We start from the raw sequence: 12546 nt of genomic DNA, 5'->3' as shown, positions 1-12546 counted from the left end.
AGAGTTGTTAACCTGTGGAATTCCCTACCGCAGAGAGTTGTTGATGCCAGTTCATTAGATATATTCAAGAGGGAGTTAGATATGGCCTTTACGGCTAAAGGGATCAAGGAGTATGGAGAGAAAGCAGGAAAGGGGTACTGAGTAAATGATCAGCCATGATCTTATTGAATGGTGGTACAGGCTCAAAGGGCCGAATGGCCTACTATTTTATGTCCCAGCTGCCCATCCTCTGGATCAACCCCATTAAACACCACCATTTGCATAAACCCCCTGCTCAGTCAGCATTTGCAAATTATTGTAAGGACCTCCTGGAAAGTCTCTAATGTCCCCCAGGGGTCCATGGAGCCCAGTTTGAGAGCCACTGGCTTGGACAACCCAGGAGAAATCCAAGACATCACAGGTCAATGGCCATTTCTGTAAGCGGACCTCCCGTCTCATACAAAATGTGGGGTGTCTCAGTATCCAATTAACAACAGCAAGACCCCACAAACCCCCAAGATTTCTGCGCTCCTCTAATTCGGCCCTCCTGAGTATCCCTTATTATAATTGCTCAACCATTGGTGGCCGTGCCTTGGTGGCTCGGCCCCAAGCTCTGGAATTCCCTGCCTAAACCTTTCTTCCTCTCTACCTCTCTTTCTTCCTTCAAGATGCTCCTTATAATATACCTCATCACCTGCGCTAATATCTACTTATGCGGCTCGATGTCAAATATTTATTGCATAATACAGCTGTAAAGTGCCTTGAGATGTTTCACAATGTTGAAGGCGCTAAATAGATACAAGTTGTTGTTGTTATTTCTCATCCTAATATCACTTCTGCCATTTAACTATCTCCTGTTTTGCACGTAAGCAGTATGCTGATCTTTCTATTTCTTTCCCTGTGTGTGTTTTCCCTCCCCCTTCCCGTGCTCTGGTCCTTTTTAACTGCTGCTGATTGGTCATATCTTCCAATTTTCACAAAAGGTCTGAAACCAAAAAAAAACGCTTGTCTGGTCTCTCCACAGATGCTGCCTGGCCCGCTGAGTGGTTCCAGCATCTGCAGTATTTCGCTTTTTGTTTGAAGGTTAAAGGTGAGAGAAGGATTGGCTGGCAGGTGAAACCATTACTTGCAGTGCATCCAGGTGTGGAAGAGAGGCAGCTCAGACATGATGGGCCCAATGGCCTCCTTCTGTGCCATATGATTCTATGATATTATGATTATTTTTATACATACAATTTACTTGGCAAATAAACTACTCACGCTATATATATATATATATATATAAACAAACTTGTAAAATATTCATAACAGATAATTACAGTAAATGAACACATAATCTACAAATGAGCAAAACCAGTCTGATAATCTAAGGAACTTTATTTACTCACTGCTGCAGTTGGCAACAGAATTGCTGCTGATACAAAGTGTAAAATAAATGTAAATAATGATTATTCAGTTAATTTTGAGCAGAGCAGCGCTCCTCCCAACTGGCCAGTGGCCGCCATCTTCAACGTGCACTGACAGAGCAGACAGGAGCCGCAAGTTATGGTGCAAAGCACAGACTGACCCCAATTCCCAGGCAGACACCAGTCACACCAACTGCCCTGGAGGAGCGGGCGGTGGGACCACAGTCTAACTAAACAAATAAATGGGCAAAATCTGTAATGTTCTCTGGAGGGATGGGGGTAAATATAATCCACTCTAGGTACCATTCTTTCAATGACTGATACTTGAACATACATGTTGCAGAATGCACAGAATCACCCACATTTAAGCCTTACCCTGTTACAAATGTGCTACCCATGATGATGACCTCATTCTGCATATGTATTCTATTTAAATTGTAGATGCTTTTGCATTAATCAGATCTTATCTGTTACAAAACTGTTTCAACTAATTTCATTCAACATCGGGCACTGCTGGTGAGCTGGGATGTTCCTGTCTTGCTGGATTTGATGTTTGATCATTGAGATGTTGTTGTGAATATTGTCAGGCAGATCAAACGGGGAAGAATCCAACCTTCACCGGCTAAGACAAGAAAAGAACACAAGAAATAAAATCTTTGTGCTTTCTTAATTTGAGAGCAGGAAAAGACACAGTCATTTATGTCCTTTTTATCAGTGTTGCGATAATTATATTTCCTTAATTTTCTTGCTGTTCTCTCCTGATTGAGTCTTGCTGAGGTGATAGCGACACTATAGTACCTCACACAAGTGGCCAATCTTCATGTGTGAGCTTGGACAGTAAGTGTTGTTCGAACATTCAACCATGGAGGGCTTCACAACCAAGTCTGATCCTGTACTTATCCGATGTCCACACACATACAATAAATGGTCAGTGGGAATCTCAGCTATTTCCTTCCCCACCTCCCATACAGGGGTGCTGAGGCCAATTGTTGCACTCCCACAGTCACCCAGCTGAGATCAGCGAAATCAGTACGGACTGAGGATTGAACCTGGGGAGTTTCTGATTAGTGCGGCTTTCATATATCTTTAATGATTGACAGCTGGGCTATCATTGCCGGCCCCGATGAAAAGAATAAAGGTTCCAATTGAAGATTGAGGTAAATAATGAGAACGATGTCCATTCACCTCCGTGACCTGAGTTCAAATCTATTCTAGACAGAAGGAACTCCTGGCTCTAACATCACAATCTCTACATTCTCTACATTCTCTACGATCTACATTCCCTTGTATCAAAACTGCATTATTTATTAAAACCATTTTACCTGGACATTCCACGCTCGGACTCCAGAGACACATGTCTGGCTCAGGCATTTTCTTGCCTCATCTACCATCACGTGCCACCCAGTCGCTGCACCCACATTTCCAGTCAGATCAGCTGGGTCAAGAATGATTGGTCTGAAAAATAAAACCGTACCAACAACAATCATTAAGAGTGGGCCCGGATTTGCTGGCAACATAACATTGAGTTTAATGGCGCTCACCACTAATAGTGTGTAAATCGTCGAGCAATGTGTGGTGAGGCAGAGATACCCCGCGAGTTGTAAAATGCCACAAATTGCTGGACATTTTGCACTGCTCCACCAATAGCCTCACAAAAACGGCAGCTCACCACCAATCCTCCCAAGTTTCACAAAATAGCGACACTTCAGTATTAATTATGGATTAAACACACTGCACAAAGTTAGGGCTGGTACTTCACCGCGTAAGGACATATTTTAATGACGCGCTTTATTTTCCTGCAATGCCACTCATCATCTCCAGCCCGGAAATAGGGTAGTTGATACTGCGGAGTCTCATTCACGCAGGTAGTCAATTGTTCTGAGAGATTTCTTAAATGTAATTTTTTTTTTTGGACGTGCCCGACCTCCCCCCACCAAGCCGCCGAACACACTTCCAGCCTTTGATCCCTGGCCCACCCCTTCGCCCTCAATCTCCGAGCTTCAAACCTGCTCCTTCGGGCCTTCGATTTCCAGCCCCCGACACCCATCCAGCCTATGATCCATTAATACTGTCAGCAAGCAGTGTGCCAAAGAATGGTAGCTTTGTGCTTAGGAGTTGGTTGGGCCGAGGCGATTATGGTGAATGTCATGTATTTAACCATCTTGCAATGACATAGTCATGTAACTGTAACTCATGTACACTGTACCTGTACCCGAAAAATGCACACCCTGACCACAGGGGGTGAACTTGCAGGAGACACTCCTCACCTGGGTTTCCAGGTATAAAAGGGGAGGTCCCACCCAGGGTCAGCACTCCTTGGTCCTGGGAATAAAGGTGAAGGTCACAGAGTGACCGTGTCTGATATATATATATATATATGCCTCGTGTGAGTTTGTAGTAAGGTGCAGGGACACTACAGTGAATAAGAGATAGGTTTCATGTATAAGATGAGTCTATTGAGGGCTAACCGGGAGAAGCTAGAGTCACATGGAGTTGGAGGTGATGGAGCTGAAAACATGGGGAAGGTCGGGTGGAGGAGAAGGCAGTTGGAGATGGAAAGCTCTATGAGGTCCTTACACTTGGCATTGGAGGAGTCAATTTTTGGAGGTAAAGAAAGGTGTCAGAACACATGGTTTGTTATTGAGGAGGCTGTGAAGAGCTTTGGGGCATCTTGAGGATGTGATAAGGCTCAATATTAATGCAGAGTCTTTCTGTTGTAACTGTCTGTACTGTAGGTCAGAAGAAGGTTCATTTAAATTTAAAATACTGGAGCAGCTATAATTGGTATAGTTTCAAACGTAGTTGAAGATTTTACCTGTTGCCGCGGAGTTTCTGAATTAGAAAGTCTGCAATAACTTTATTTTTGACGTTGTAGTACTCGGTCCAGTAGATGCACAGCTCCCGATATCTGCAGATCAGTTCAAGGACTGTCCGAAACCCTTCAGCCGTGGAAAATCTCTCCATCCCATTGCCTTGCTCCCAGGCGTAAATAGTCAGCAGCTCCACTGCATACTTAGCAGGCAGGCGCTCTACGCCTCGCAGCTCAGATTTCCGTGGCTTAACATACTAGAGTAAATTGTTGAAAAAGATAAAGAAAAATAAAGTATTCACGAGTCCTCTCCATTTAGTATTTTTGTTTCTATATATTTAACCTTTATTATTCTTTGAGACCACCCAATGCCCCTGAGAGTACAGGCTGGGGCTATGCCCAGACCGATGCTGCCACATCCCCCCTAAGAAGTCCACAAGATCAGAGTGGCCCTCATTCCACTTTTTCATCAAACGAAATCCATAATCTCTGTTCAGCCTCCCTCCAAAATTTAAGGCGGGGAACCAACACTCTAGATGTGGAAATTGCAGACATGAACCTATAGAATAGCTTGTGGGATTGCCAGGATTCAAAAGAGAGAAAAAAAGAACTTGGATTTATGTAGCACCAAGGCTGGAAAGCTTCTTGTTGGCCGGCGTGGACACGATGGGCCGAAATGGCCTCCTTCCGTGCTGTAAACTTCTATGATTCTATGATTGACAACCTAAAGATGTCCTAAATTAGCTTTCCAGTCATTAAGTATGTTGAAGTGTAGTTGCTGATGTAATGTAGGGCATCGCAGCAGCCAATTTGCACACAGCAAGATTCCACAATAGGAATGAGATAAATGACTAAATAACTTGCTTTGGTGGTGTTTGTTGATGGCTAAATGTTGCCCAGAACTCCAGCAGAGCTCCTTGTTCTTCCTCAAATAATGCCTTGGGATCTATGACATCCACCTGAGAGGGCAGTCAGGGCATTAGTTTAACATCTCAACTAAAAAACATAGGGGGAGAAATTTGTTTTGGTCCATTTTCTGGCTTGAAAAGAGCAGCATGCTGGGAGTGTGTGCCAGAAGCCGGAGATGCAACCAGTACCAAACAATGACCACACAAGTGCCAGTCAATGACCATCTCCAACAAGCGAGAGTCTAACCACCTCCCCTTGATATTCAATGGCATTACCGTTGCCGGATCTCCCACCATCAACATCCTAGGGGGTCACCATTGACCAGAAACTTAACTGGATCAGCCACATAAATACAGTGGCAACAAGAGCAGGTCAGGGGCTGGGTATTCTGTGACGAGTGCTCCACCTCCTGTCTCCCCAAAATCTTTCCATCATCTACAACGCACAAGTCAGGTGTGTGATTGAATACTCCCCACTTGCTTGGATGACACTTAAGAAGCTCAACACAATCCAGGACAAAGCAGGCAGCTTGATTGGCACCCCATCCACCACCTTCAATAGTCAATCCCTCCACCACCGGTGCACCGTGGCTGCAGTCTGTCCCATCTACAAGATGCACTGCAGCAACTCGCCAAGGCTTCTTCGGCAGCACCTCCCAAACCCGCAACCTCTACCACCAGAAGGACAAGGGCAGCAGGCGAATGGGAGCAATGAGGAGCATGAACACAAGTTCCCCATAAGTTACCGACCATCCTTCATATATCGCCATTCCTTCATTGTTGCTGGGTCAAAATCCTAGAACTCCCTCCCTAACAGCACTGTGGGAGTTCCTTCACCACAAGGAGTGCAGTGGTTTAAGAAGGCGGCTCACCACCACCTTCTCAAGGGTAAATAAATGCTGACCTTGCCATCGACGCCACATGCAGGAACAAATTTTTTTTTTAAATTGCAGTTGGAGGAGACTGATGAAACTTGCCATGTGCAGGTTCAAAGAAACCAAAATCCTCGAAGACACAATATTGAAGGACTCGGTGAATTCTAAAAGATAAAATCCCTGTTCCTCGCTCCCAATTAGAACATAGAACCATAGGGACAGGAGTAGGCCAGTTAGCCCCTTGAGCCTGTTCTGCCATTCAATGACCTGACTCCACATACCTGCCTTTGCCCCAAATTCTTTAATATATTTGGTTAACAAAAAGCTATTGATCTCAGATTTAAAATTAACAACTGATCTAGCATCAATTGCCGTTTGCAGAAGAGAGTTCTAAAATTCTACTACCCTTAACTAGCGGCAATAGTTTCTCCCTGTCTACCCTATCTGTTCCCTTAATATCTTGAAAACTTTGATCAATTCACCCCTTCACCTTCTAAATTCCAGGGAATACAATCCTAGTTTTGTGTAATCTCTCCTCGTAATTAACCCCCAGAGTCCAGGTATCATTCTGGTAAACCTATGCTGCACTCCCTCAAAGGCCAAAATATCCTTCATAAGATGTGGTGCCCAGAACTGCTCAGAGTACTCCAGGTGTGGACTAACCAGGGCTTTATATAGCTGTAGCATAACTTCTACCCCCTTGTATTCTAGTCCTCTAGATATAAAGACCAGCATTGCATTTGGTCTTTATATTTCTGAATATTTTCTGAATATTTTCTGTACCTATTCATGATAGTTCAATGATCTATGTACTTGGACACCCAAAACTCTTTGGACCTCCACTGTTTTTAGCATTTTACCATTTATAAAGTACCCTGTTCTATCCTTTTTAGGTCCAAACTGCATGACCTCACTTATGTCTACATTGAAATTTGCCATAGTTTTCCCATCCACTTAATCTGTCAATATCTCTTTGTAATTCTGTGCTTTCATCTATCTTTGTGTCATTGACAAATTTGGATACGTTCATAGGAGGTGTAGGTTAAACGATTGAGACTCCATCTCTGACCTTTACTCCCTTTGAACACAGCTCCCCCACAGAGCATGGGATCAGCAAATTGGACTTTAATTTCCTTGACAATCAGGATCTGGTCTAACCTGTGTTCAGCCTAAGCCAGAAGATGTACACGAGCTCACCCCTTCATTCAAATTCCTTCCAACAACTTTGAGCAAAGCCAGATTCCAGCAGAGGAGAAGTAATAATCTTCAATTATTGCAAATATTGACCCCAATCTTTCCATAGTTCTCCAAGGATTAACAAGTCACTCACCTGTTTGTACCAATATTTTACCAGGCGAATCAAGTCTTTGACTTTTGAAGGACGCTGCTTCACAAATTTTCTCTGAAGCTCAGTAAAACAGGCAGAAAATTCCCCATTTGGATCTCCATTTTTGCTCACAAAATGTATTAATTTGAGATGTGCTTCATTTGCATTGTCCAATCCCACTGCAAGAAATGAAATAGTTAATGAGCAACAGCTTACTGTGGTTCCAAGCAGTTTCGAAGACAAGTATTTAGTGAGAACAGTTCATTTAGCCCATCAATCAAACAGACCTTGTATACCTGCATTTTAGTGGATGCTGCCTCATTTATTTAATCTCATGAAAGTTTCTCAAATTTCTCTCCATGTCCCAGGAGGTATCTCTCTCTCTCTCCCTCCCTCTCTATGTCCTGGGAGGACTCCCTCTCTTTCTCTCCTTCAAGTCCCAATTATGCATTTATAGGTTTCCACAGTTGACCTGGTCTAAAGTATCTGCTAATGCTGCTTTAGATCTGGCTGCGAACATGTGTGTCTACAAGTAGAGCAACTCATTCTCTAATCTCTTCTTCCCTGTTGGAAGGTATTTACTTGCTGATAGCCTTTGATTATGTTAGATATCAATGACATATAGTGAGCATTGGGGTAATCTAATGTGACAGTTAATGATAAAGCCAGTAAGTTAGAGTGATGTAGTACTTGAGCCACGCAGAGCAAGAAGGTTCTAGGTCCCAGTGCTGATCTCAGCCAGGGCTGCAGTGGGTTACTTGTGTTATGTCTCAAATAAAGCAATGTGACTGAGTACTGTGCTTATGAGTAAAAGTAGGCTAGAAACATAGAAACATAGAAAATAGGTGCAGGAGTAGGCCATTCGGCACTTTGAGCCTGCACCACCATTCAATAAGATCATGGCTGATCATTCACCTCAGTACCCCTTTCCTGCTTTCTCTCCATACCACTTGATCCCTTTAGCCATAAGGACCATATCCAATTCCCTCTTGAATATATCTAACGAACTGGCATCAACAACTCTCTGCGGAAGAGAATTCCACAGGTTAACAACTCTCTGAGTGAAGAAGTTTCTCCTCATCTCGGTCCTAAATGGCTTACCCCTTATCCTTGGACTGTGTCCCCTGGTTCTGGACTCCCCCAACATCAGGAACATTCTTCCTGCATCTAACCTGTCCAGTCCTGTCAGAATTTCATATGTTTCTATGAGATCCCCTCTCATTCATCTAAACTCCAGTGAATACAGGCCCAGTCGCTCCAGTCTCTTCTCATATGTCAGTCCTGCCATCCCGGGAATCAGTCTGGTGAACCTTCACTGCACTCCCTCAATAGCAAGAATGTCCTTCCTCAGATTAGGAGACCAAAACTGAACACAATATTCCAGGTGAGGCCTCACCAAGGCTCTGTACAGCTGCAGCAAGACCTCCCTGCCCCTGTACTCAAATCCCCTAGCTATGAAGGTCAACATGCCATTTGCCTTCTTCACCGCCTGCTGTACCTGCATGCCAACCTTCAATGACTGATGTACCATGACACCCAGGTCTCGTTGCACCTTCCCTTTTCCTAATCTGCCGCCATTCAGATAATATTCTGCCTTCATGTTTTTGCTTTTTCAGGCGCAAGATTTTTGAGGATATTTGCTGGGCAAGATATGAGTAAATCCCACAATTGTGCCCGAGAAATGTCCTCACTCCTGATATGTCTACGATCTCCAGCTTGACAGATCGGAAAAGCCAGTTTTCAGCACATGCGCATTGCGCGCTGAAAACCTGCTTTTCCGGTGCCTTCCCGGGTCTGTAGAAACTTCATACGGATCGGGACATCGGAATTTCTATCAAAAACATAAGAAATAGGAGTAGGGTAGGTGATATGATCTGTTGAGCCAGCTCCACTATTCAACAAGATCACAGCTAAACTTCTACATCCAGTGTCTCGTCCTCTTCCCAGATCCTTTGATTGTCTTAGTGCCAAACAATCTATTGATCTCAACTTGAATATATTCATCATCTGATTACTGGTTAGATTTGCTTTAAGAGTCAGTATCCTAGACTTCCCATCAGTGTAATTTTAATACCAACCTGGGTTACCGCCAGTGTTAAAATAATGTCAATCATAAACCTAGGCTAATATCACTCATTACCTCTCCTGTGATAGGTCCCCATGTGTCTGTGACAGGTTTTTGCATCTGATACACTCAGAAAGTACATTGTAACATACTCTTCCTTAGCAATAACTAAATATGGAACTCAACTGTTGCATCACCTTAACTAGGAATGGAACATGTGATGGAGCAAAGCGGATAATGTCCACTCTCTTCCCGTCTTTCTTGATGAGTAGCAGAGGCTCAGGGAAGAATTAAAATTAAATTTGAGCTTTAATGATAGGTACAGGTGTCTTATAACATTCATATCAATTCTTACTTGAGGCATCAAAGGCTGGCAAAACATCAAACTCCACATTGTTTGAATTCTTCTTCGATTTCAGCACGAAGCTCAGTGATTTTGGTGAGATGTTCGGTATTATAGTGATATTGATATCACGGATCTCATAGGCAAGGCTTCGTGAGCACCTTTCCAACATTTGGCGAATTTCCTCAAGAACTTCCTGCCTGGTGTCTCTCTGCTCCTGGAAATCCTTGAAGCAACTGAGGAAGACGACCAGATCCGCATCTGAGCCATTCCTTAAAGCTGTTCCTTTCCCTGATGACCCACCCTGAGGTGAGGAAGCAGAATAGATAATTATTTTCGAATATTCCAGCTACTGGTGAACTTACCCATTCCAGAAATCTTGCATAAGGAAATGAGTGCATTGATTCTCTTCAGTTTTCAACAGTCAATGAGACAATGCAGATTATCTATATTGTTGCTTTGGGCTCAGAATTAGCATTGACATAATTTTTGCTGCCCTTTTCTTTCCCCTTTGCCTGAAGGTGCTGACTCTTAATGGGACACAGTTCCACAAGCATTCTTCATTAATTCCCCTCAGTAACCATTCTTCATGTGTGATCCTAGACTGCAGGTGTCAGTAGGTTATTGAACTGTGTGGTGCATCACAGCCCAATCTTGCCCTCACTGGACACATGCAGACTTTCCAGCAAGTGTGACTGGAAGGTGAGCGGGAGTGGGATCACTAGACAGAGAGTTGCATTCTTGTGTGGTGTGTTGTGGTCAATTTTAACACCTCATCTGTTTTCAAATGAGTGGTGTTACAGTATTTGGAGAATTGGCTTAATTCCTTTCATTTCCCGTATCAGCCACTGACAGAGCGAGTACCAAGTCAGAATCTGCCAAACAACATACTGTTTAAGCACGAGAATAAAATCACACGATACAAACTAGGGCTGTTGATACCTGTCATGGTGACCATTTTCAAAATGAACAGGCTCAATAGGGTGATGCCACGAACAACCACCTAGCTGTGGTCTGCTCTCTCCTTCCCTTATATTAGAGTTTATGTGACAGACTCACTATGTTGTTTCTTCATTGTAGCTGACTGGAGATAGGATGAATGGAGGCAGCATTGGGAGGGGTGGTGGGGTGAGAGGGGGGTGTATTGAGGGAGCAATACTCACATCCTTTCCCAAATTGTGAAGTATATTTGATTCATAAATAACCTGAAAGTTGTATTTCAAATAACACAAAGTAATGTACTGATTTAGATTTTTAAAATTAAATACATGCTGGAACTTTAAGGAAACAAAAGCTGCTGATTTTGAAAGGAGCAGATTTAAAGCACACTGAACTTTGTAGAGATCTGCATCTAAATGTCATTCTGTCAGAGGAGTAGATTTAAAGTGAACCTTCTCTTTATCGGAAGTACATCTAAAACCGCTTAAACTTAAAAACAAGCAGAGCAAGAATATTCTGTCCCTTTAGGCAAAGCATTCCCAATAAATTGGGTGAGATATTTAGGAAACTTGCGACATTGTAAATTGCGCATTTACATCGTCTTAAGGCACAGAATTTGCAGGAGATTCTGGCGATGCCAGCCAGTCCCGTTAACCTGAGGGTGGTACTGGAGGCAGCTGGTGTCTGTGGGTCTGTATCCCACGGAAAGTCTGCACCATCTGGACAGAAGGAGCTCAGCGCAGAAAACAGGAAAGTTAATGTTTAAAATCAGTAAAAATGAGCAATCACATCATAAAACATAGAAACATAGAAAATAGGTGCAGGAGTAGGCCATCCGGCCCTTCTAGCCTGCACCGCCATTCAATGAGTTCATGGCTGAACATACAACTTCAGTACCCCATTCCTGCTTTCTCGCCATACCCCTTTGATCCCCCTAGTAGTAAGTACTACATCTAACTCCTTTTTGAATATATTTGGTGAATTGGCCTCAACAACTTTCTGTGGTAGAGAATTCCACAGGTTCACCACTCTCTGGGTGAAGAAGTTTCTCCTCATCTCGGTCCGAAATGGCTTACCCCTTATCCTTAGATACACCTCCATTCATAAACAAGGGAAGCTGTCTGATATTTTAAATAGTAATTTATTGTACACACAATTCATTAACTATTCGCCATTAAAAATAAAATAGCTTACTTTAACGGCTTTGATTACTTTGATCTCGGGTCGGTTGATAAAACACAGATTCCTCAAAAATTCACAGATCCTGTGCACAGCGTTCCTCACTTCAACGTTAAATGCATCTGGCTCCAGATTAGTTTTGATGAAATCGTCCAACCTCTTGGGTTCAGTTCTGTATAACGCCATCATTCCAGCTTTCACAGAAGTGAGCTTGGTGTGACAACAGCCTGCTTATAAACCAGCTGCTGACCCCGCCTTCACATATTCTAAAAATAGTCAGCCACAATTATTAAAATGCTCTATGCATGGAATATTATATACACCATTGATTCACTTCCACACCCAGTCCAAAGTTTCTACTGAATGGTCACATTGTCATTGCTTTCACGTCAACACCAAATTTGTTTCCATTTCCTCGTAAATGTGACTCTACTTTCAGATTCGTTTCTCCTGTTGCCAGAACAGTCTATAAACATATTTTCGATACATACATAAGAACATAAGAAATAGCAATAAGTGTAGGCCATTCGGTCCCTCGAGCCTGCTCTGCCACTTAATACGATCATGGCTGATCCGATCATGGACTCAGGTCCACTTCCCTGCCCGCACCCCATAACCCCTTATTCCCTTATCAGTTAAGAAACTGTCTATCTCTGTCTTAAATTTTTCAATGTCCCAGCTTCCACAGCTCTCTGAAGCAGCGAATTCCACAGATT

The 12546-nt window shown here is 43.2% G+C and overlaps 1 protein-coding gene across 1 annotated transcript; it reads right to left on the bottom strand.

Annotated features, from left to right (window-relative positions):
• Nucleotides 1-1868: 1868 nt before the first annotated feature.
• LOC139269251 (2'-5'-oligoadenylate synthase 1-like) lies at nucleotides 1869-12016 on the bottom strand. The gene is made up of 6 exons (XM_070888339.1): nucleotides 11846-12016; nucleotides 9725-10016; nucleotides 7308-7483; nucleotides 4201-4451; nucleotides 2700-2840; nucleotides 1869-1998 (listed from the first exon to the last, which is right to left on the bottom strand). Exons 1-6 carry the CDS (start codon nucleotides 12014-12016, stop codon nucleotides 1869-1871), a joined length of 1161 nt encoding a protein of 386 aa, XP_070744440.1.
• Nucleotides 12017-12546: the final 530 nt, after the last annotated feature.

This window comes from Pristiophorus japonicus, chromosome 8, assembly GCF_044704955.1.
Source record: "Pristiophorus japonicus isolate sPriJap1 chromosome 8, sPriJap1.hap1, whole genome shotgun sequence".
Lineage (NCBI taxonomy): Eukaryota > Metazoa > Chordata > Chondrichthyes > Pristiophoridae > Pristiophorus > Pristiophorus japonicus.
The sequence above is the reverse complement of the archived record's forward strand: the minus strand, read 5'-3'. Positions and strand labels throughout refer to the sequence as shown.